At 38.8% G+C, this 25,099-nt stretch overlaps 1 protein-coding gene across 1 annotated transcript in view; it reads right to left on the reverse strand.

Annotated features, from left to right (window-relative positions):
* SLC49A4 (solute carrier family 49 member 4) overlaps positions 1 to 25,099 on the reverse strand; it is a 92,048-nt gene that overhangs the window by 44,624 nt on the left and 22,325 nt on the right. The window contains exons 3-4 of the mRNA XM_047790783.1: positions 9,946 to 10,211; positions 3,308 to 3,437 (exon numbers count right to left, since the gene is read on the reverse strand). Of these exons, the coding sequence (XP_047646739.1) occupies positions 3,308 to 3,437; positions 9,946 to 10,211 (396 nt within the window). The remainder of the gene's footprint in view (positions 1 to 3,307; positions 3,438 to 9,945; positions 10,212 to 25,099) is intronic.

Here is a 25,099-nt window from a genome sequence, read left to right on the forward strand (position 1 = left end):
GGAAATTTACTGGGTGCTGCAGAGATGTGGCTTTCAAAAACTTTTTTTTGCACTTCAGATCAAGAAATACTTACTTAGTGAGCTACCAAAAGTCTCACAAAAATATGTATCATTACTACATGTGATACAATAATATTTTCTATTCTACTTTACTCCATTCTACTTGGAAAAAAAAAAAGGTGGTCAACTTACTAAATTGGTTGGCTATAAATCAAAGTTTGAAAAACAGCATTACATAGCTATGCTGTCTAACATGGTTGCCACTAATCAAACGTGGCTAGTGTAACTGAAGAACAAAATTTTTTTTTTTTCTTTTTGGGGCCACACCTGCAGCACAGGGAAGTTCCAGGGCTGGGGGTCAAATCAGGGCTGCAGCTACAGGCCTACACCACAGCCAAAGCAACACCAGATCTGAGCTGCACCTGTGACCTATGCCGCAGCTCACAGCAACGCCAGGTCCTTAACCCACTAAGTGAGGACAGGGATCAAAACTGCATCCTCATGGATACTTTGGGTTCTTAACCTGCTGAGCCACAATCGGAAATCCAAAAACAAATTCTTACTTTAAATTAAACAAATTATAATTTAAATCCAATTAAAAAAACGGAAACAGTGAAAATATTTTTCCATTAAACATACTTTTATTTTTTTGGCAGAATGACATTTCACTTTAACTGCTGCACTGGGTAACATATTACTGTAATGCGCACATGGTAGAATATATTGTTTTTAGCATTACAACCTGTCACTGATTTTCCTGGTGTCAGTGAACTTAATTCAATCTGTTTTTTTATACACCGATATAAAATTGTAATTTGTTTATGACTATTTTATGCAGAAAAAAAAAAACTGGAAGCATGTTGCGAATTTCACAACGAATGGTAAATGCAACTCACTGTGGCAGAGTAAAATTAATGTCTGTTATGTAAAAAAAAAATTTAGAATAAGTGGATAATTATTCATTTAATTAACATTTGAAACAACTTTTAACAGATCTGAGCTTCTACTTTTGGTCAGCTATAAAATGGTTTGTATTCCTGAACAAAAAGAGAAATGGTTTTAGATGGAGAGACAGTAAAAGAAATTATCTTATCTATGGACGTTTCATTTAAAATTCTGAAGAGAAAAGAAAACATATTCTATGGAAGTGAAAGATCTTCAATTAAGGTCCAAATAATTATCTGCAGAATATAAGACCTTTCAAATAATATCAAAGATGTATTGATTCAAAATTTGAAGACTTGGCAAGTACTTATTTTTAACTTCAGATCAATAGTGCAATATGGGAGATAGAGCTCAATAAAAACATTTTAAATAGTAAATTTAATGAAATTTAAATGCAGACCAAGTATTTCTAATGCAAATTTAACATCTAAATTAAGATGTGCTGCAAGTGTAAAATACACCCTAGATTTCAAGGATTTTGTATGAATAAAAGAGTGCAAAGTATCTTATTAATAATTTTGAATATTGATTATATTAAAAATAATACTTTAGATAAGCTGAGTTAAATAAAATAGGCTAATAAAATTAATTACACTTGGAGTTCCCCTTGTGGCTCAGTGGGTTACAAACCTTACTAGTATCCATGAGGATGCTGGTTCGATCCCTGGCCTCACTCAGTGGGTTTAGGGTCGGGCATTGCTGTGAACTGTGGTATAGGTGGGAGATGTGGCTCGGATCCCAGATCATATATTGCTGTGGCTGTGGCATGGGCTGGCGGCTATAGCTCTGATTTGACCCCTAGCCTGGGAACTTCCATATGCCACAGGTACAGCCCTAAAAAGCAAAAGTAATTATTCTTGTTTCTAGTTTTCTAAATAAGGCTACTGGAAAATTTAAAATTACACATGTGGCTCACATTATATTCCTATTGGATGTTACTAATACAGAGGATACAAAGATAGCTCTTGTACCATCTAGTGGGAAAGGAAGACTAGAAAATAAATAACTAGGGAGAATTGTTGATGAATCAGTAAAAATTCATCACAACTGGAGGAAAAATTCAAAAGTTCTAATGGCCCAATTATAAATCATAAACACCAGCAATGGTCAATATAGCCAAAGAATCAAATTCATTACTGGGACATTTGCACATTCAAGGGTAGAATTTAATCCAATTACATTTAAGCTATAACAATAATATAAAGTAAAATATAATGGTAAGTTTCTCAGAGTATGGGCCCACTGGAGGTTCAAGATGATTTTAGGTGATATATAAATAAACATTATTTATTTTATCTTTGTGTTGACTAGTGCTGTTTATTTTGATGTGTATTAAGAAATACATAATGAATAAAAATAATTAGTATGTTAAGAAAACATAACAGATAAAACCTGTGATTCCATAGATACTGTTTGTGAAGCTTATAAAGAAGAATCATTTGAATACAAAATTTGATTTTTAAAATATTAAGTGAGTAATTGTATAAGTGGTACACAGAAAAGGCAAAAATTATAGGTTTTTGCTTTGGGCTTTTTTTTTTTTTTTTTTTGACTGCACCTGTGGCGTATGGAGGTTCTCAGGCTGGGGATCGAACCCGAACTGTAGCTTCAATCTATGCCACAGCTCTGGCAACGCTGGATCCTTAAGCCACTGTATTGGGCTGGGAATTGAACCTGTGACTCAGCAGTGACCTGAGCCACTGCAGAGACAGCACCAGATCCTTAACCCACTGCACTACAGCAGGAAATCCTGGTCAATTTCTAAAGACAGACTTGTGATAAGAAGTCCCTCTAACTCTCATACTAAAGAGAAAGACAAATACCATATGATATCACTTATATCTGGAATCTAATATACAGCACAAATGAACCTTTCCACCAAAAAGAAACTCATGGACTTGAAGTACAGACTTGTGGTTGTCAAGGGGAAGGTGGAAGGAGTGGGATGGAGTGGGAGTTTGGGGTTAATAGATGCAAACTATGGCATCTGGAATGGATAAGCAGTGAGATCCTGCTGTATAGCATAGGGAACTATGTTTAGTCACTTATGATGGAACGTGATGGAAGATAATGTGAGAAAAAGAATGTGTGTGTATATGTGTGTGTGTGTGTGTGTGTGTGTGTGTGTGAGACTGGGTCACTTTGCTGTACAGTAGAAATTGACAGAACACTGTAAACCAATTATAATGGAAAAAAATAAAAATCATTAAAAAAAGCCCCCTAAAATATTTAATCAGTATTTTATCAATTATTTACAACCTGATTAACAGGTTGTTGAAAAATTACTACTTTATCTTAGACAAATGTGGAATTATCTTAAAAGTCCTAGTCAAAAGCACTCAATGATTCTAAGTCTATTTACCTTAATAACCTACAAAAGCTCCGCCGATAACTCAGCCGCTGGCTAGCTGCAGCAACACTGGGAGGAAGAGGAGGCCGGGGTGGGAAATAAGCTAGTGTTGCAGAAAATAGTAAGCAGACAACTCCAAATTCTGAAAAACAAAATAAAAAGAGTAAAATTTTATCGGACAACACAAAAAGTTCAGTATTTTAAGTATTTATTTATCTAACAAATATTTATTGAGCATCAACAAAATTCAGGATATATAAAGATAAGCAAAACACAGTACCTGCCTAGCCAAAATAGCTCAGTCTTATGAGAAAGAGTGTCACATAAAGATACAACTGTTAGCAGGTAAGAAATCAAACTCTAAGTAAGCAAGTGAGTATGGCAGTACTATGGTATACTACATAGAAAAAGGATTGAGGCAGTCAACAAATGTTACTCTATGGAGAAAATACATTAAAAACCAACAGTACTATTATAAGAGATCTTCGTTTATTTATTTATTTTTGGCTGTGCCTACAGCACGTGTGGAAGTTCCTGGGCCAGGGATTGAAACCACACACAGAACTGACAATATTGGATCCTTAACCCACTGAGCCACCAGGGAACTTTAAACAGGTCTAGGATGACTGTCTAATAAGCATGGTCCTCAGAAATAATGTGATAGAAAATTGGTAGGAACAGGATAGGAGAATGTTTGTTTGATCAATAATTGGATATTCTGATGCATGATATAGGACAGACTCAATTATAGGTCATATGGGCAATTTGAGCAAAACAGGAAAGCATCCAAAGAAAGAAAGAAAGAAATCAAGAAACAGAGAGGAAAATTTAATAAACACAAGACTAGCTAACATAGGTGACTGAACAATCAGAAGTAAAATGAACATGTGAACAACCATAGTTTGGTATCATCACAGAGTGAAGGTTCCTAGGCGTCCTGATCATCCCTCCAGAGTTCTGGCTTTGAACTGCGCCCAATTTAGCAGAAAAGCATGACTTTAGTAGAAAAGTCAGGAACCGTTGGAGTACAGACCTGCCTATGCCATTAATTTATAAACTGAATCATTTCTCTTTGTAGGACAAGAAAGGGAACAATAGATTAAGTGATTTCTATAGAGGTTCTTGCATTCAGTAATGTAATTCCAGGGCTATATTCTTAGCAAAAGGTACAATATTTCTATAAGATACGAAACCATAGATCATGTCTTGATTCTCTGTCAATCTGAGGAGCAACAAAAAAATTAATGAATTGTTTTCATTTTCAGCTCTTTTAATTATTAGTAACAATGAATGAACATCTTCCCTATGCTCACTGGCCATTTGTATTTCTTCTTCTGTGATTGCCTTATTTGCATTCATTCATTTTCCTACTGGCATTTTTGTAAACAGCTTAATTGAGATATAATTCACTCATTTTAACTGCATACTGCATAATTCAATGGTTTTTAGTATATTCACAGAATCTGACAACCATCACCACAATTTAACAACTTTTTTGCCATCTCCCAGACCTAGGAAACCAACAATCTACCTTCAATCTCTATGGATTTGAATATTATGGACAATTCTTATAAATGGAATCATAAAATACGTAGTCTTTTGTAACTGTTTTCTTTCACTTACCTTAATGGTTTCAAGATTCACCCATGTTGGAGAATGTATCAGTACTTTTTTTTTTTTTTTTTTGCCAAAAATAGTCCTTCAAATAGACACTGCATTTTAAAATCCCCTTGGTTAATAGACATTTGGATTGTTCCTACTTTTTGGCTATTATGAATAATGCTACTATGAATATTTTGAGTGTAAATTTCTGCATGGATGTATGTTTTCATCTCACTTAGGCTATATCTGGAAATAGAATTGGTACATCATATGGTAATCTATGTTTAACATTTTGAAAAAATGCCAAACTGGTTCCAAAGTGGCTGTACCATTTTATATTACTACTGACAATGTATGAGGGATCCACTTTCTCATCAACACTTGCTATTTTCCTTTTTATTATTTATACTCATCTACTGGGTGTGAGGTTTATCTCCTTATGGTTTTGACTTGCATTTCTCTAATGACCGAAGACAATGAGCATCATTTCATGTGCTTGTTTGCCATTTGTATATCTTCTTTGGAGAAACGTCTGCTTGAGTCCTTTGCCCATCTTTTAATGAGATTGTTTTTTTATTATTGAACTGTAAGTTTTTTTAAATATTCTGGATACAAGCTCTTTATCACATACATGACTTGCAGTCTTTTTACTTCATCAATTGTGTTCTCTGAAGCACACACATTATTAATTTTGATGAAATCCAATTTTTCTATTTTTTCTCTTGCCATTTGTGCTCTTGGTGTCCTTTATACAAAGGCTTCGTCTAACCCAAGGTCATGAAGATTTACTCCTATGTTTTCTTCTAAGAGTTTATAGTTTTAGTTCTCACACTTCGGTTTGGGACCTATTTTGAGTTAATTTTTGTGTACGGTATAAAGAAAGGATTCAAAATGATTCTTCTGCATGTGGATATCCAGTTATTCCAATATCATTGTTGAAAAGACTACCTTTCCCCGCTGAATTGTCTTGGCACTGTTGTGAAAAGTCAATTGACAATAAATGCAATGGTTTATTTTTTGGAATCTCACTTCTGTTCTATTGATTTATGTTTATCCTCAAGCTAGTATAATGCTGGCTTGATTAGTATAGCTTTGGGAATTGTCAGTTGTCCAACTTTGTTCCTTTCCAAGGTTGTTCTGGCTATTCTGAGTCCCTTGCATTTCCATATACATTTTAGGATCAAATTGCCAATTTCTGCAACAAAGGCAGCTGAATATTAACTGAGATTACACTGAATTTGTAGATAAAATTAAGGACTATTACCATTTTCATAATATTAAATCTTCTAACACATGAACAGGATGTCTTTCCACTTCTTTAGGTCTTCTTTAATTTCTTTTAATAATGTTTTATAGCCTTCAGTGTGCAAGTTTTATACTTTTTTTTTTTTTTGGTCTTTTTAGGGCCACACCCACAGCATATGGAGGTTCCCAGGCTAGGGATCCAATTGGAGCTATTGGATCCACTGGCCTACACCACACACAGCAACACAGGATCCCAGCTGAGTCTGTGACTTATACCACAGCTCATGGCAACATGGGATCCTTAACCCACTGAGCAAGGCCAGGGATCAAACCCGCATCCTCATGGTTGCTAGTCGGGTTTGTTAACTGCTGAGCCATGATGGGAACACCAAGATTTATACTTATTTTGTTAAATTTATTCCTAAATATTTTACTCTTTTTAAAGCTATTGGAAATGTATTGTTTTCCTAATTACATATTTGTTTTTCTTTTCTTTCTTTTTTGGCTGGGGTGTGCAGCAGCTTGGTGTGGGATCTTGGTTCTCAGACCAGGGACTGAATCCGGGCTGCAGTGGTGAAGATGCCAAGTCTTAACCACCAGGGAACGCCCCTAATTACATGTTTTCATTGTTGACTGCAAATGTATGGAAATACAGTTTATTTTTATATATTGATCTTGCATTCTAAGACTTGTTTCTTTAGGATAAGCTTGTTCATTTTTTGCTGAACTTGCTTTAATAGATCTAATGGGTTTTTTTACTAGCTAACAAAGGATTTTCTATATCCAAGATCATGCTATTTTCAACAGACATAGCTTTTCTTCTTTTTACCCAGTGATCCTAGTTAGAACCTCCAGCACAATGTTAGGTAGACATGTTAAGAATGGAATTCTTGTCTTGTTCCTGACCTCTGGTGGGGGGAGCATTCAGTCTTTGACCATTAAATATGATCTTGTCTATGGGATTTTCGTTGATGCCCTAATATTATTAGTTGAGGGAACTTGTCTACCTCTAATTTGTTGAGAGCTTTTATGTTTGAAGGGTGCTGGATTTGTCAAGTGCTTTTTTTTCATCTATTAAGATGATCACATAGGTTTTATTTCCCCCTTCATTCTATTGATTTGGCCTATTACGTTAGTTGATGTTTGAATGTTAAACCAACTTGTACTCCAGGAATAGAGCTCACTTGGTGATGGTATATAATCCTTTTTATGTGACTGGATTTGATTTGCTGGTGTTCTGCTCAGAACTTGTGGGTCTATATACATTGGTCTAAGTTTACATGTGATGTCTGCAATTATGTTTGCAAAGTCATTAATCTTTTAAGGTCATGACTCAAAGCAAAATAGTTTTAATGGAATGAAGGATCATGGAACATTACTTCAGGGAGGCAAAATGGAAAATACGAAAGCACCAAAGCCATAGCTGGAAGCTTTGAGGAGTGACTTCAGCTTGACTGCCTGGGAACTATAAGCCAGCAGATGTAAAGCATTAATACACGGCCACTCGTGTCTAAAATCCAGCCATTTACAAGTCACAATGATTGCTTAACCTTTCAATAAAAAGAATGAGATAACCAGAATAAAATGTAAAATTTATGTTTTACCTACTTTCGGTTTTATTTACCTACTTAACATTTCAACTTTTTCCTCTAAAAGGAGTGAGCTGTCTGCAGAGGGGGTTAAATGCTTTATTTGCTGCCACCCCCTTTAATTTCACTTTTATTCCTTCCAAATCATATTCTGAAATGTAAATTCCATCCTAAACCTCTCCAGTGTAAAATTCTCCAGAGTGTGGCCTTTATCTACAACATAGTGGACTTCAAAGCCTTCCACCCTGCTGAGAAGTCTTACCTCTCCAGCTCCAGCCATCACCAGTCTCACCAGATCTAAGCCAATCTGGGCTCTCGGTCTCTTGAACGTAGCAGGCTCTCCCCTTCATCCTGGGCTTCTCCTCCATGGTTTTCTCTTTCTCTCTCTAGGATGTTCTTCCTTCTATCCATTATACTTGGCTAACTCTCATCCCTCAGGGTCCAACCTAGGTGCTGTATCTCTAGGAAGCTCTACCTGACCTCCAAAATCTGGGCTACAGGCTTCTCTTCCAAGCTTATACAGCAATTATAGGCCTTTGGTTACAGCCCTTCCCACCCTGTCTTACAACTGTTTGTCTGCATCCTTCGGGATACTAAGTTCTGCCCAGGTAGGAACCATGTCTACCTCAGTGCCTAGCACGCCGACAGACACACAGGAGCACAAAATATATCTGCTAAATTAGTAAGCAAATACATGCACTAATACAAGATTCATCATAATCTATCCTTTATCTTTCTAGCCTCATTTTCTGCCACTTGACACCAAACACATATTTACACTACTCGAGCCACACCAAATTATGTGCAGTTCCCTGGACATAGTGAGCTCTCTCATACCTTCTCTGCCTTTGTAGCTGTTGTCCCTTCTATAAGGAATACCTTAACTCTCTTGAACATTTGGTGAAATCCTATGAAATTCTTAATATTAATGATCACATTCCTAGGGAAACTTCCGCTGACTCTAAAGCATCTCTCCAAAGCCAGGCCAGTCATGCCTCCCAACCTCTGAATATCCTTATTTGTATTAAAATGATCTTATCTGAAGTTCCCATCGTGGCTCAGCAGAAACGAATCTATCATCCATGAGGTTCAATCCCTGGCTTCACTCAGTGGGTTAAGGATCCGGCATTGCCGTAAGCTGTGGTGTAGGTTGCAGACACTGCTCAGATCTGACATTGCTGTGGCTGTGGTGAAGGCCAGCAGCTGCAGCTCCGATTTGACCCCTGGCCTAGGAACCTCCATATGCCGTGGGTGCTGACCTAAGAAGACCAAAACATATCGTCAGTGATCTTAGCCATTCCTAGTGCTTAGCAAGGTGCTTGGTATATAGCAAATACTCATAAAAAGTGTTCTAAGTGCAGAAGAAAATAAACAGGAATATGGGCAGATGGGCTATATTTAAGGATACTGAAGAGCAGACTAGGGCTGACTCTAGAAATAAAGAGAAAGGACCCAGGAAAATGTTTTGAAAAGCTCAATATTCCTTACTAAGGGACTAAACATGCAGAGAGTAGGAAATGAAACGGACAAATGGTGTGTGATCTAAGTTTGTCTTTTTTTTTTTTTTTTGCTATTTCTTGGGCTGCTCCCCGCGGCACATGGGAGGTTCCCAGGCTAGGGGTCTAATTGGAGCTGTAGCCGCCAGCCTACTCCAGAGCCACAGCAACGCTGGATCCGAGCCGCGTCTGCAACCTACACCACAGCTCACGGCAACGCCGGATCGTTAACCCACTGAGCAAGGGCAGGGACCGAACCCGCAACCTCATGGTTCCTAGTCGGATTCGTTAACCACTGCACCCCCGTGTGATATAAGTTTGTAAGGTTAGAGAACATGACCAATAATGAGGGAACTGCAAGGGAGAAGATAGGCTTAACACCTACCAACAGATGCTTCACAAATATTTATTGTGGATCATGATCTTTTAAGTTTTTACACTGAAAAGATATCTGGAAGAGACACCAGACAATATGTTATAAAATACTTAACTGTACATGGGTGGGACGAGTAGCAATAATACATTTTAAACTTAATACCTTCCTAGAAAGGGTAAATTTTAAATAGGCACCTCCATATTATGTGAAAGGAAAACACATACATGCATATGCATGTATTAGTCCTCTGTATCATAAGAAGTGATCTGGTATACAAAAAGCAGAGTGAGGATGAAGGAGATAAAAGAAAATATATGGGAAGAAGAATAAACCTCAAGATACCTGCATATAATACGGTCTCTATGCGATCTTTAATGTGGGCCCTGCTATTCTCCGAAGCAAGAAGAGGCGCTGTCCCGTTGGGAGCTGGAACAACAAGTGGTCCAACTAGAAATGCACATGCTCCCCCAAGGTAACTGAGCATTGATGCAATAGCTGTGGCAGTGGCCCGCTCGTCTGCAGAGAACCACGTCGTTGAGAGGAATGGAGCTGCATTCATTACAGTCGGACCTGCCAATCCATTTAGCAGCTGTCCTCCATGGATTAATCTGGAATCAAACACATGAAAAGGCCATGAGGTAGTTGCAACAGCCATCTTCTAGACAAAAAGAAGTTATCCAAAGAGTGGTTAACTATGGCAATGAGAAAACATATCTGTGAAGAATATGACACATCTGAAAGGTAAAGCACGGTGACTCTGTGAGGGAGATCAAATACCAACATAGTTACCCCTTATTCACTTCACAAATATTTACTGAAGCCTCTGATTTTGTGCCAGGTACCAAACTAAATACCTCAAAAAACTTGTTTCATTTGTTACCACAACACTATGTGGAAGCTGTTATTATCCCCATTTAAAGAGATGCGAAAGCCTCAGCTTGGTAAGACAAAGAGATCTGCCCAAGTGTTGAGAAGCAAACTGAGATTTAGACCCAGGAATGACTCCCAAATCCATACTCCATGAGGCTGCCATTCACAAAGAGACCTAGGAAGTGCCACTGGCCTACATATAATATAGTTAGTTGAGCTCAACATTGCACACCTACTCCGTGCCATTTGATGGCAATAAAAAAATATATTCATTACAGAATCTTCTAATAGAAGAGGAATTGGTTGAGGGATCAGGGATGTGGTCTGCATCTAACTAGTTGAATGTCCCTTATGTCCCATATGTCTTTGTGGGATTCCATGTCTTCTCTTATAAGATGAGTAGCTTAGTTTAAGTTCAATATACATCTTGAGCATCCATTAGGTTAAGGTAATCCCAGGAACACCAGGTCACTTCCAGTCCTAATACTCTGACTGGGACTTTAAGGGTTAGTGGAGAGCAGTTTCTTGCTTCCATTCCATTTGCTGTCTTGCTCGTCCTTCCTCTATATTCTAATCAGTGTTCTACCTGTTCCTTGCTGAACAGGGAACCTGAAAACCCTTTTCCCACATTTCTTCTTCCACCCCAACACAGACATTCACATTCAAGGGTGCCCTGAAGGAAAAAAGAAGTCAGGAGTCCAATAAGCACAGACAAGAAAGGGAGGTGGGTCAACCTCTTCTGTCTTGGAGGTAGAGAAAAGGGTAGGACTAGTGCATGTGACATACACCTGATGCTAATTTTTCTTTCTTTTCCTTCTGCTCTTTAATCACCATGTGGGTGTCAAATCCTCTTTTTAACAAGTTCCACCTTAAGCTAGTTAGAAAAAGTTTTTTGACTGTAGAAGGAAATAATAAACAGGCACTTGGGGGGGGGGGTAGGACCCTACTGTAGAGGCATAAGTGAGTGGGAGTGAAATATGTGAATCAGGTTTGCTGAAATCTTTGTAAATGCTGGGAAAAATTATTCCAAGGCAAAATAGCTTCAAGCATCATTAATATTCCCAAATTAAGAAAACTAACGACATTTAAAAATCTTCTTGCGTAGGGGAACTATTTTCTAGATGACAAAAACAATTAAACTGTTTATAAACCAGATACCTCCTCCAAATGCCAGAGGATCCCAAGCTGTCACACAGCAACTTCATCACAGAAATATTCTTAAAACAGTGTCATTAAGTGGTTTTGATCGTGACTCCCTTAATCACGCCTCATGATGATACAACAATCAGACAGTGCATGATGGCTCATAAAGGTAACTGCTTGGATATTTAACACCTTTAATGAGCTGTTCCTGAAAGACTCATCTCATCTAGAAAGAGAAGGATTGAAACCAGTAAGTTTTATTCTGCCTAAAAACTAGAGTAGAAGGAGAACATGGAAGAAAAAAAATCTATTTTTAAAAAACACTTGATAAAACAATATGGATCCTGAAAGTTAAGGTGTAAGACGCAAATTATTGCCATGGCTTAGCTCTTTGCTACTTCTCAGTGGAATCATGAATAGCTTATTTTCTAAGCAGAAAACAGAGTCACAGAACTTGTGTGCTTGAGCTAACGTTAAGGATCATCCAAGTCCTGTTTACTCAAACATCAGATCAGACTATTTCTCACCTGCAACTTGTACACCCCTGCTAAAGGAGAACCCAGAGCACGTACAGCATGGTGCTCGGGACATTTCAGATGGGCTCTAAGTCTAAAGGGTCACCGAACTTGGAGGGCCAACCTAAAACATGCATTATCAATGTGAAAAGTCATGGCAAAAAACATGCTGATTTGGCATTTAAAAATTATTCTAATTTAAATAATGACATGTTTTTTGCATTGGAAGTCACCTTATATAAATGCATTCCTCATGAACGAGCAGAGTTGGAGAAATGGGGCCCATAGGATCTTGGGTTGTCCTCTGAATTCATGGGAAACCTGGCAGGGAAACCCAGCCCCAGGCTCTTCCAAGCACCTTTACGTTTTCCCACAATTTAGTCCTGTTCCTTCTTGCATGTGTATCCTAGAGTCCCTCAGGGCTCAGCAGTTACCAATATAACTGGTTATACAAGCACTGTTGTCTGGTAATCACGGCAAACACCAATCTGTATATAAAGATTTTCATGTTAGCCTGACACTATTTTCTGTCACCATTAACTTACCCGATGTTATAAAATTGTTTGTAAAAATATATTTTAAAATAAAATTCAGTTATGTATAAAATCTAGTTTTTTCATTTAATAATAATGCAAAGTTAGAGGGATGGTTTTTCTGGAAAAATTCTAGCCCTAAGCTACAATAAAATCACACAAACATTACCATAAATGTTTTAAAATGACAACTAAGGAGATGGAATAAATTATTCAATACAAACTATATTATTTAACTCATCCAACAAACATGCATTGAGTATTCACTGTCTATTGGGTAGGCACTGGGATAGAAATAGGTACATGGGGTTATAAGATTAAAAAGCTAAAGCTCTTGCCCTTAAGTATCCCTAAGATTAGTTGAAGAGTCACCTACCAGCACTGTACCAGGAATCTAAAGAAAAATAAGGCAATAATTAGCCTAAGGTCGTGAGGTCTGTGACAAGAGTACCAATGGGTGTCCCTGCATGCCCTCCTTCTCTTCTGACCTCTGGCTCTGATCTACAACATCAGGGGCTTTGCATATATGCACATGGACCTGAAGGCCCATCTATCCCCTTCCAAACTGCTGTCCTGTAGGTGCTGCTTGGGTCCAGGGAGCACATCCCAGGGATACAGTTCACTCTTGGAGGGACAGACCTGGGAAAAAGGCATGTTGCAGGGATTCCTGGGGTCTTGCTAGAAAGTACTGATGGGCAGGGCAGACACATCTCTTTGGCCCTAGAGGCTCCTCACCCCATAGGTAATGGCAAAGCTGAAGGAAAGCAGAATGGAATATTATGAGGCATGGAGCCTACCTCAAGGACCCACTGGCAGTACTGCCAAAACAGTGGGGTAGAGAGGAGGATGGTGTGGATGCTTCGGTAAGGTGATACAATAGATACGGCTGAGTGAAATGACTGGATGCAGGGGGAGCCCATCCCTCTAAAAACGTCCAATAAATGGTGGGATTACAATGGTGGTCACAAGTTAAAGAAAAAGGTTTGAGATGAGAGACCTATGTGGAGGCCGGGGAACAAAGTGTAGAATACCAGTATCTTCTAAATCGTCAGAGGAAGAGGAGTCTAGAAAGATGATTGAGGAAGAGTGATTATAGAGGCTGAAAAAAAAAAAAAAAAAAAAAAACAGGAAGGACTAGTATTATGGTAACTAAGGAGAGAAGAGTTTATAGAAGATGAAAGTGAAGTGCTAACAGTTTCAAATCAAACAAAAAGAGTTTAACTGAAATGTAACCACTGGATTTAGCAACAAGGAGGTTCTCTGGTGATCTGAGCAGAAATAGTTTCAGGAGACTGCTGAAGATGGAAGACAGACTCGCGAGAAAATGGAAGTTTAGATTTAGACTATTCTTCTAGTTTTCAAAAACAGATGCTAAGACAAAAATTAGGTATACAGGCTGGACAGTGTGAAAGGGAAAAACACCCAGCTTAAAGGAATAGCCCAAACTGAAATGTCTCTAGGCCTTCACATGCTGAAAGAGAAATGCAACTTGCTGTGACTGTCTTAATGCTTTCGAAGCACTCCTGAGAGAAGTTGGCTTCCAGATCTGGGCTGACTATTAAAAACAACAGAGAAAAACAAAAGAGGGAGTGATGCGTGATATTCTGTCCAGTGAAGTAGCTCACCTAATGTTAATTGTTCTGTGTCATCATTACATGTTTCAGTTTTGTTTTGTATGTATCAGGTCAGGTAAATTCCTTGAGGGTAAGGACGGTGACTTCTAAACTCCCCAGAGTGCCTTCCAGAGTGCGAGGGCTCTCCAGGGTCCAAGCACACGGAAGTGGGGTTACTGAAATACACAACTAACCTGTGTTGTAAAACCCCCCGAGGTTCCACTATACACATCACATCAGTTCCTTGTGTAAATTTTCAAAAGCTTACATTCAATACAATGGTAAAAAAAAAAAAAGAGATTAACAAATATTTGGGAAACAAAGCTTTTATAAAGAGGCATTGAGGATGGTAAGTGTGAGGCCAAGGCTTTAGGACAGTGCACCTGGGGAGCACAGGCCCAAGTTAGCAGCCTGAGGATACAGTTTTATCTCCTGGGCATGAGGCTCTGTAGCATAAAGGGAGTGCTCTGGAAGCTAACTAGTTAATTCAGGGGGTCTAATTCTTGCTTCCTCCCCTGAAACTTCACACCTGATGAAGACAGCTGTACATGCATATTCACAGTCACAGCGGACTGCAGGTGTCCTGACCTTTGCAGGTCAAACTGTGCCAGTCATGCCAAGGGGCAAGGGTGCTGCTCTCCTTCATCCCAGTCTCACTGGTCCCTTCATTTACTGCCTCTCCTTGTCTCTCCATCCCCCACCCAGCTTCTTTTTCATCTTCTCTCGCTTGGGTCTTTTTCCTTCGTCCCTTTTTTTTCTCCTCATCTAGCTCTTGCCTGCATCTGAGGCCTAGTTTGTGCTGTCCCCATAGGCCAGGTGGAAAACAGGGGAATCTCCCTAGTGAGCTACGAGGACGAGTAGATCAGAGCTTTGGGAGTTCCCCCAGCATCGGCCGGACCCTGTGGTAGAAATGAGAAGTGGATGCACCCATCAGCCTAAGTACTGCTGAAGCTCCCTGGCCTGTGTTAGGCCCAGGGGCACCGAACACAGCCTGGCCACGTCTGCTCTGGCCTGTGCATCTCAGCCCTCGATCACTACTCCTGCCCACGGACAGGCTGAGGCTCAGGGGCATGTTGTGTGGCATTTGCGCAAAGCTGCGTTCCCTTTCATATTATTCAACATACGATAGCTTTTCAAACAAATGCCAATAGCTAAAGTTCACACTGACAACCTGTAGTGCACATTCTTGTGTACTTGACATTTTAGCTTGTATGTAATGATATTCTGGTATCCCAACCTTTGGCTTTCTGGCTTTCTGGAACAAATACCCATGGTTCTTAAATTATTTTCTACTTAATATAATATGATAGGTTAGAATTAGAAGTTTCATACTTGGAAGAGACTTCAAACCTCTGCCAGATAATTGAGCCTATTCATTTAACAGAAAAACTGAGTTCCAGAAAAGTTAATAATACATTTTAAATCACATTTATAATTTATTTATAACTTTCCTTCCTCCAAAAAGTTTTGGTGGGGTAGGAAGGGTCCAAAATCACATAACTAGCTAATGGCTAAGCCAGGACTAGAAATCAAAATTAAACCTGATTTCATCAGTTCACAGATTTTTCTACTCTTCCACATGGCCTCCTTCTGAAGGTTCTCTGTTAATAACAGTAATGATAAAAATCATGGATTGCTAAGATAACCCAAGGTTCTCAGATCCAAAGGTATGCACCAGTTGGCATGTTTTTATTCTGTGTAGAGATGTACTTTATAAACCTTTATAATGAATACTATTGTTGATAACATCATAGAGTAGGCTTTTTAGAGACTAAGCATTAAGTGTTAAGTCTAGCATTTTTTTTTTGTTTGTTTGTTTTTTATTTAGGGCTGCACCCGGGGCATATGGAGGTTCCCAAGCTAAGGGTCCAACTGGAGCTGTAGCCGCTGGCATATGCCACAGCAAGGGCAACCTACACTGCAGCTCATGGCAATGCCGGATCCTTAACCCACTGAGCTGGGCCAGGGATCAAACCTGTGTCCTCCTGGATGCTAGTCGGGTTTGTTAACCACTGACTAGCTATGACAGGAACTCCCAAGTCTAGGATTCTTAAAGTCTATGTATTTTTATTTAATATGAAATGATTTAGAACCCATAAAAATATTTAGCTCTAATACTTGATATGCCAATGGTTTACAAGCTTTCTCCCAATTCCTAATTCTTAATCATTCCATATCAGAATAAACTCATGTATTATAAGATTTCCCGGATATTGAAAATGGGCAAAAGTGCTAGAAATAGTTTTGGTTTAGCCCAAGAAAAGAAAACAATTAAAAGGGTCAGATGTTGTGAATTAATTACAGGAAAAAGGAGTTAGGAAGGGAGAAACAGAGTGAAATGGCAAAAAGGAATGAGCTTTCTATAAGACTTTTACCATAGCTTCAGTTTTCTTTTATGAAAATCTATTTCATTTTTGTATCCTTCAATGATTTTGGCCACTTATAGTCCAATTAAAAATATCTATTGCATTTCTACTATGGTCAAGGCACCTGCGGCTAAACACTAAAGGGAATATAAAGATAAGTAGTATACTCTTGACCCTAAATAAGCTTAGAATAATAACATATCAAATACCAGTTATAGAAAAATTCATTAAAAAAAACAGTGAAAAGAATATTGGGTTAGATATCAAGACCTGGCTGCTAGTTTTAGCTGAATTTATTAATGGTATAATCTTTGGTGAATCACTTTTTCTGTTCCAATTTCCCAAGGGTACTTTATCTTATAGGATTTTTATAAAGGCCAATATGATAATCTCTCAGCAAGACAGGGGAAAAACGGATTTAGATCTGGTCTGATAGAGATTTACCTTCCCCCATTCTGTCTCATAACATTTTTCTTATCTCATAACCTTTATTTTGTTCTCTTAATTTAAAAGTATATACACTCGAAGTAGAAAAGAAGTGTATAGAGAAAGAAAAAAATCCCTAAATTCAATAAGCCAGTAACTCACATGACCACTACTATTTTGACTTTTCAGTCTTTTTTTCTTTCAGTTTTTTTTTTTTTGAATGCATCTCTCAATCAAGACTTAGGCAGAGGAGATCATAGATAGCATACTTAATACACAGTTTTATGTATTCAAGTATTTTAATTTAAAAGAAGACATTTGTCATTTTCAAATTATTTCTTTAGGGTCAATAAGTCAAAGGATAAGAACACTTCAGGCCTTAAGAAATACACTGCAAAGCTGTATCTCAGAAGAATTTGACGTGATTTACATTCCTATCGGTTGTGGTTAACAGTGCCTGCCTCACCAGCACTGAGTACCACTATTTGAAAAATCACACACACACACACACACACACACACACAACTAGGTGTGTTGATTTTTCCACTGCTGTTATTGAAAATTACCACAAACGCTGAGGCTTTATGACAGCACCCATTTATTTATCAATTCAGTTCTGTAAATCCAAGTCCAACATGGGTCTCAGTAAGCGAAAATCAAGGTGTATCATGTCTGCATTCCCTTCTGGCTCTAGGGAATAATCTGTTCCTTGTCTTTTCCAGCTTCGAGCAGCCAGTTGCATGCCTTGGGTCCTGGCACCCTCCTCCATCCTCAAAGCTAACGACAGTGGGCGAGTCCTTCTCATACTGCATCTCTCTGACTTCTTCCTCTTTCCCTCGCTCATTTAAAGACCTTTACGATGACAATGAGCCCACTCGGATAACCTAGGATAATCTCCCTATTTTAGGGTCAAGTGATTAGCAAACTTAATTCCGCCTGCAATCATAGCTCTCCTTTGCCATGTAACACTATATTCACAGGTTCTGGATATTAGAACATGGACATCTTTGGGGAGTGGGGGAGTTATTCTGCCTGCCACACTTGGTAAGGCCAAAAGGCATCTCTTTGTTTTAATTTGCATTTATTTTTTTGACAACTGGTCTTTTTTTTTTCTATTGGTATATTACAATTTTTCTTACTTTGAATAAGTGCTTAAAATATGTGTACTATGTACTTGTTTTTGCTCTTATTTTAACAAACATTTTTTTTCCTGTTGGTCAATTTTTTTTTTAAGTATAACAATTTGTAATTGGTCAAATCTAGCATTTTTTTCTCTTTATGATTTTCCTGTTATTCATGGTTTAGAAAAAAAATCTTTCCTATGTAGAGAACAGATAAATATTCCTATATATTGTTTTCCAACTAAATATTTAACCATTTAGTTCATCTGAATTGATTTTGATGCATGCTATGAAATGAGGCTCTAAAATGACCCTTTTCTCCTAAAAATAGAGCCAGTTTGCCTGTGGTAGAGACAATAAACTATCCCCCAGTGCCTATTCTATTCACTTTTAGTTACAGAGCACCCCAAGTTTTTGCTGGGGTAAGCTGAAGTGTGTATTTCCAAGCTCCCCTTGCAAGAAGGTAGGGCCCTGTTACCAAGTTTGGGCTAATGTGATGAGTGCGGGAGGATTTCAAGGTCACCTCCATGAAGACAAAAATGCTCTCCCTGGTTTCCCTTCTTGCTTCCTGTGTGATGAAATGTGACTACAAGCACTGATGAATCTGATTTGGACTGTCCTGCTGAAGTCATCTCCCTAGGGGAGTAACAAGATAGAGGGAACTTAGGTCCTTTTCTAGAACAGAGTAGCCTATGCCCTGGCCCACTCTGCCAATTCTGGACTATCATATAAGAAAGATATCCTATCTTGTTTGAGCCATTACATTTCGAGGCTCCTCATAAAAGCTCAACCATTCCCTGATTGAGAAATTAGCTCCAGAATTTGGATTCTGCATTCAGAAAGGCACTAACTTAGTGGTTAGGCTGCAGGCTTGTGAGATGCAGCAAAACCACTGTTTATGATTTCTTGGAACTGGCTGGAAAAAATCACAACATTACTGTTTCCTGTGCCTTGTAGCTTTTAGGATGGCACCACAACAGAGGGAGGCAGGTAAGTGTTAGCTGGTTTGCAAGCATAGGTGGAAGGGACAAGAGCTCTGTTGAGAGAATTCTCTCTGCTCAAGGCCTACAATCCAGATTTAAGGAGAATCCAGGAATTTGAAGCCACAGGTTGCTTCTGTATCCTTAAATGGCAGGAAATAAAAGGTTCTTCAGAGCCTGTCCAGGAGAAAAGATCAAATGAAAGTTCTTTTCCTACTCAGGCCTAACTTTATTTATTTAAAAAAATTTTTATTTTTTATCTTTTATCTTTTTAGGGCTGTACCCAAGGGATATGGAGGTTCCTAGGCCAGGGTTTTGAATTGGAACTGTAGCTAATGGCTTACACCACAGCCACAGCAATGTAGGATCTGAGCTGCTTCTGCAACCTACACCTCAGCTCATGGCTATGCCAGATCCTTAACCCACTGAGCAAAGCCAGGGATCAAACCCACAACCTCATGGATACTAGTCGGGTTCATTAACCACTGAGCCATGATGGGAACTCCAGGGCTGACTTTCTTCAGATGGCATCCAGGTAGCCACCACAAAATTGAGGGGAAAGGCATGAGTTGAGCACAAAAGCTAGTAAAGGAAAGGAAATTCAGCACCTGTTAGAACCACAGTCAGCATTTAAAATCTCTGGGTTTGGCTACATTTACATGAAGGTACTGGATATAAAAAGAGCAGATGCTTACTATGCATTTGAGGGAAGTGGATTACCTAAGGTACTACAAAATGGCTCTACCAAAGTTTAAGACTGCTTGACTCCTAAAGCAATCCTCATGTCTCAAAATCAGTACCACAAGAAAGTGAAACACAAAAGCTGCGTGGCCCCCTAGAAGGGCATGGGAGCCAACATTCACTTTAGGTGTATCCACTGAGAATAATGGACCAGCAAAAGCCTTCCCGAGGATTAAGCCAAAAATCACAAAGAATGATCAAAGGAGTAACTCCCAGAGAGTCACAGAGATCTGACAGAAGTCAGAGCTTCTGGATCTTGAGTTGGATACAATAACTGGACAGGAGTGTAGGCTTTCTCCATTGAGGAAGGATGAATATATTCTTTGCATGGGAAGATGGGGGTGCATGAATACATGGAAGCATTTGATAACAGAGACTACAGTTTCCGTCCATCCATTCTCCCTTTCTTTTGTTATAGCATCCTTGCATTTCAACTGGGGGAGTGGCTACCGAGTCACATTTCCAGCCTCTCTTGCAGAGAGGTGTAGCCATGTGACTAAGTCTGTACCAATGGGATGTGAGTAGAATTGATATGTAAACTTCCAGTCATCACCTAAAGATGTAGTCACTTGACCTGGATGTCCTATTTCTCCTTCCTGCAGGCTAAAATGAAAGCATGATAATGAGCAAAGGACAAGGATCTCACCCCAAGGTGTGTCAGAACAATAGAAAAGTAACTCGGGTCCCTGGAACAGACCTGCAACCTGCCTGGAACAGCCCACTATCTTTTAGAACGTTTGGGGGAGAGAAGAATAAACTTCTACTTATTGAGTCTGTGTATTTGTTTTTTTTTGTTTGTTTTTGTCTTTTTGAGGGCCGCTTCCTGCGGCATATGGAGGTTCCCAGACTAGGGGTCAAATCGGAGCTGTAGTCACTGGCCTACGCCAGAGCCACAGCAATGAGGGATCCAAGCCACATCTGCAACCTACACCACAGCTTACCGCAACGCCGGATCCTTAACCCACTGAGCAAGGCCAGGGATCGAACCTGCAACCTCATGGTTCCCAATCGGATTCATTAACCACTGCGCCATGACGGGAACGCCAGCCTGTGTATTTTTTACTAATACACAGGCTGTCAATAAATATTAACTACCATATTATGAATTTAAATAATGAAATTTGGGAACCAGTAATTGTTAAGTGTATCTGTGACATTGTCCATTTTCCCATTCTCTTTTCAAAAGTGCTTATATTTTTTATTTTATTAATTAGGTATTGTATTTGCAAGACATATTTCCCTAGTTTGCATTTTAATTTTATAATTTCTTTTAAAAGCATAAGGGTTCAAATATTTATGTAGTCAAGCCTATGTATCTTTCCCTTTGTGATTTCTTTGTTTTTATACTTAAAAAAGCAATCTCAGAGCTCCCATTGTGGCTCATTGGATTAAGAACCTGACTAGCATCCTGGGTTTGATTCCTGGCTTCCCTCAGTGGGTTAAAGGGTCCTGTGTTGCCACAAGCTGAGGCATAGGTCGAGGATGTGGCTTGGATCTGGTGTTGCTGTGGCTGTAGCATAGGCTGGCAGCTGCAGCTCCAATTCAACCCCTAGAGTGGGAACCTCTGCGGGTGTGGCCCTAAGAAGACAAAAAAAAAAAAAAAAAGGCAATCTCTTTAGGGATAAGATTCATTTTCCCTTACACTATTTCATTTTAAATCTGAAGCTCATCAATCCATCTAGAATACATTTTAGTGCATGCTGTATGGTTAAGTATACAAATTTTTTCCTAATAGGTAACCATTCTGCCCAAACACATAACAGATAAATCTATTCAATAAAATATGATTTAGTAATCCTGACATGTGTTTACTATTATGTGTTAAATTATTATCATCTACTTCTGGCCTATTTTGTTCCTATAATCATTTTGGTGCAGATAAAATAATCTTTTACTCGTGTGTTCCTTTCGGTATTAAGAGGGAAAAAAAACCCAAAAAACTACGGTGGAGATGTCTTGTGGCACAGTGGGTTAAGGATCCAGCATTGTCACAGCAGCGGCCTGAGTCACTGCTGTGGTAGCAGTTTGAGCTCTGGCCTGGGAACTTCCATGTGTCGCGGGCATGGCCAAAAAACAAAAACAAACAAACAAACAAAAAAACAAAAAAAAAACTCTGGCAAATCTTCATTTGGAATAAAAGAATAAACAGGCATTTGCAGCAGACTTTGAATATATTCTTCATAACTTTAAACTTAGTTTATTCTCAAAATCCTATCAATATTTGTAATTGTGATTATGTACAATAAGGAGAGGGAGAGAGTTATAAACCTGGGACTTCTGGGGTTCTATTTTATTTATTTACTCATTGATTTTTTTCATATGGAAGTTCTCAGGCCAGGGACTGAAGTTCCTGGGCCAGGGAATGAATTCAAGCTGCAGCTGAGGGCAGCACTGGATACTTGCACCCACAGTGCCAGGCTACGGATAGAACCTGAGCCACTGCAGAGACCAGAGCTGCTGAAGTCAGAGTCTTAACCCCCTATGCCCTAGTGCAAACTCCAGCACTTCTGGAGTTCTAACCCTGGTGATGGATACAGGGCTGTCTGTTTTATGATTACTTCAGTAAACTGTACCTAAACGTCTTACGTACTTTTCTATATGAACAACAAAGAAAGTAAATTTAAAAATTCAGGATTTCCCACTGTGGCTCAGTGGAAACAAACCTGACTAGTATCCATGAGGGTGTGGGTTCGATCCCTGGCTCTGCTCAGAGGGTTAAGGATCCGGCATTGCTACGGCTGGCAGCTGTAGCTCTGATTCCAATTCGCCCCCTAGCCTGGGAACTTGCATATACTACAGGTGCGGACCTAAAAAGAAAAGAAAACAAAACAAAACCATATATGAAATTATGTGTCCTTAGAAGAAATGTCTCAGAAATAACTATATTTCAAAGACAACTGAAGAAGGAAAAAAGTATTTTCCAAAACTCTAAAGAGCATTTTACATATCTTTCTATTCCCCTTTACCCCTGTTAAATGCTTACTATTATGAAGAGTTAATCTTCTCCTACCAATCTTTATCCCATCTAACCATCAGGCAGAAATACATTTCTGAAACCTAACCTCTGTAGTTTTAAGAATCAAAGTGGGGCAAATAAAATTATTAAATAGAAGACAAATCTTAATCTGCTTTAAAATAAGAAATTAAAAATACTATGTGATTATATTGTAGGATGGGCTAGCTCAGTACAATTTGCTTAATTACTTTTTTAATTGAGGATGCTATGCACCTAGGACAGTCATGTCAAACTTAAATGAGCATAAAATTAACTAAAGGAGTTTGTTAAGACTAAATGAGTAGGACTGAATGGGGGCCCAGGGATCTGTGTTTTTACTAATCAGGTAGTCTGTGGACCCTACTTTTACAACACAATGACCTGAATCCTATGTATTTTACAGAGAAAGTCTTAAATCTATCAATTATTCCTTTTTATATCAAAGAGTTTATATTTCTGTACTGGGGAAATTAACATATAATCCTTCTTTGCCTTTCCTCTTCTTATTCTCATTGTTGAAGATCTGATTATAGTTTAGTCATTTTAGTTTCTCCTAACTGGTGTTTTTAGTCCAAAAGGTGACATATGCACATGGTAAAAATATTCCCAACAAGAGGAAAGAGTATAAAATAAAAAGTAAATTTCTCCCTTTTTTTTTTTTTTGTCTTTTTAGGGCTGCCCCTGCGGCCAGGCCAGGGGTCGAATCGGAGCTCTGGTCGCCAGCCTACACCACAGCCATAGCGACTTGGGGTGCAAGCCACGTCTGCGACCCATTATGGGATCCTTAACGCACTGAGTGAGGCCAGGGATCAAACCCGAATCCTCATTGATACTAGTTGGATTCGTTACCCCTGAGCCATGACAGCAACTCTGAAAGTAAATCTCTTTCCACCTCAGACTTCTAGTTCCCAAGGTTTCCTCCCTAGAACCAAATAATGGCAATGGTTTCTTTCATAAACAGTCCTTGCCAAAGGAATCCCTCACACTTTCTTCTAAGTAAGAATGTACTAAACATAATGGTATAAACTTTGTCTTTTTATAAAACTCAACAAAATATAGCTTAGAGATATTTCCAAATCAGCAGTTATAGGCCTTTTACTTCCTTGTCATGGCTATATACTGCTCTATCACCAGTCCTCTGCTGAAGACATATGGGTTGCATCACACACTCTGCTGCTGCTACTGCCAAATGCTCTGGTCACCTTGAAGATCAGCCTAGAGCTTATTACCACTTCTCAGGGTCCTTCAACTAGGAGTAGGCTGTGCCACCTTCCTGCAGGTCCTTGCTGCTATTGAGAGCCGAACAACCAGGCACTGCCTGCTGGCCCTACCCATTGCCTCCTTCTCCCTGAAAACACACTGAGCATCCTGGGAATAGCAGCCTGCTCACACTGAAGAAAGAGACAGCAAATATTCAAACTCCCACACCAAAAATAAATAGTAACCCCGTAAAAAATACAAAGGAGTATCCTTAGATAGAAGTAGCCTTACAAGATTACAGTTTGACTTCCCCAAACACACAGAAAAAGAAAAACACAAGCAAGACGAAGAAGCTCAGAAACCATTCCCAGTTAAAGAACAAGAGAATTCACCTAAAGCAGTCAACAATGAAAGAGATATCTGCAGTCTGACAGACATTGAGTTCAAAGGGAGACAGTGAGAATACTAAAGGAATTAAGAGAGGATACGAACAGCAATGCAGATTCCTTCACAAAGGAACTAGAAAATATGAGGAACCAAGAAAAACTATGAAATTCATTTGCAGAGATACAAACTGAATGAATAATGCAGAGGAATGAATTCATGACATGGAAGATAGAAGAATCACTCAATCAGGACAGCAGACAGAAAACCAAATGAAAAAACATGAAAGCAATATAAGAGACCTATGGGATAATATAAAGCAGGCCAATCTACACATAATAGGAATTCCAGAAGGAAAAGAAAAAGAAAAGGGGATTGAAATAATTTGAAGAAATTATGGCTGAAAACTTTCCAAATCTAAAGGATACTGATATCAAGATATAGGAAGCACAGAGGGCCCCAAACAAGTTGAACCCAATCAGGCTCACACCAGGACATATTATAATAACGGCAAAAGTTAAAGATAAAGAGAGGATTCTAAAGGCAGCAAGAGAAAAGCAAAGCATTAATTATAAGGGAACCCCCATAAGGCTATCAGCTGATTTCTCT

This window comes from Phacochoerus africanus, chromosome 1, assembly GCF_016906955.1.
Source record: "Phacochoerus africanus isolate WHEZ1 chromosome 1, ROS_Pafr_v1, whole genome shotgun sequence".
NCBI lineage: Eukaryota > Metazoa > Chordata > Mammalia > Artiodactyla > Suidae > Phacochoerus > Phacochoerus africanus.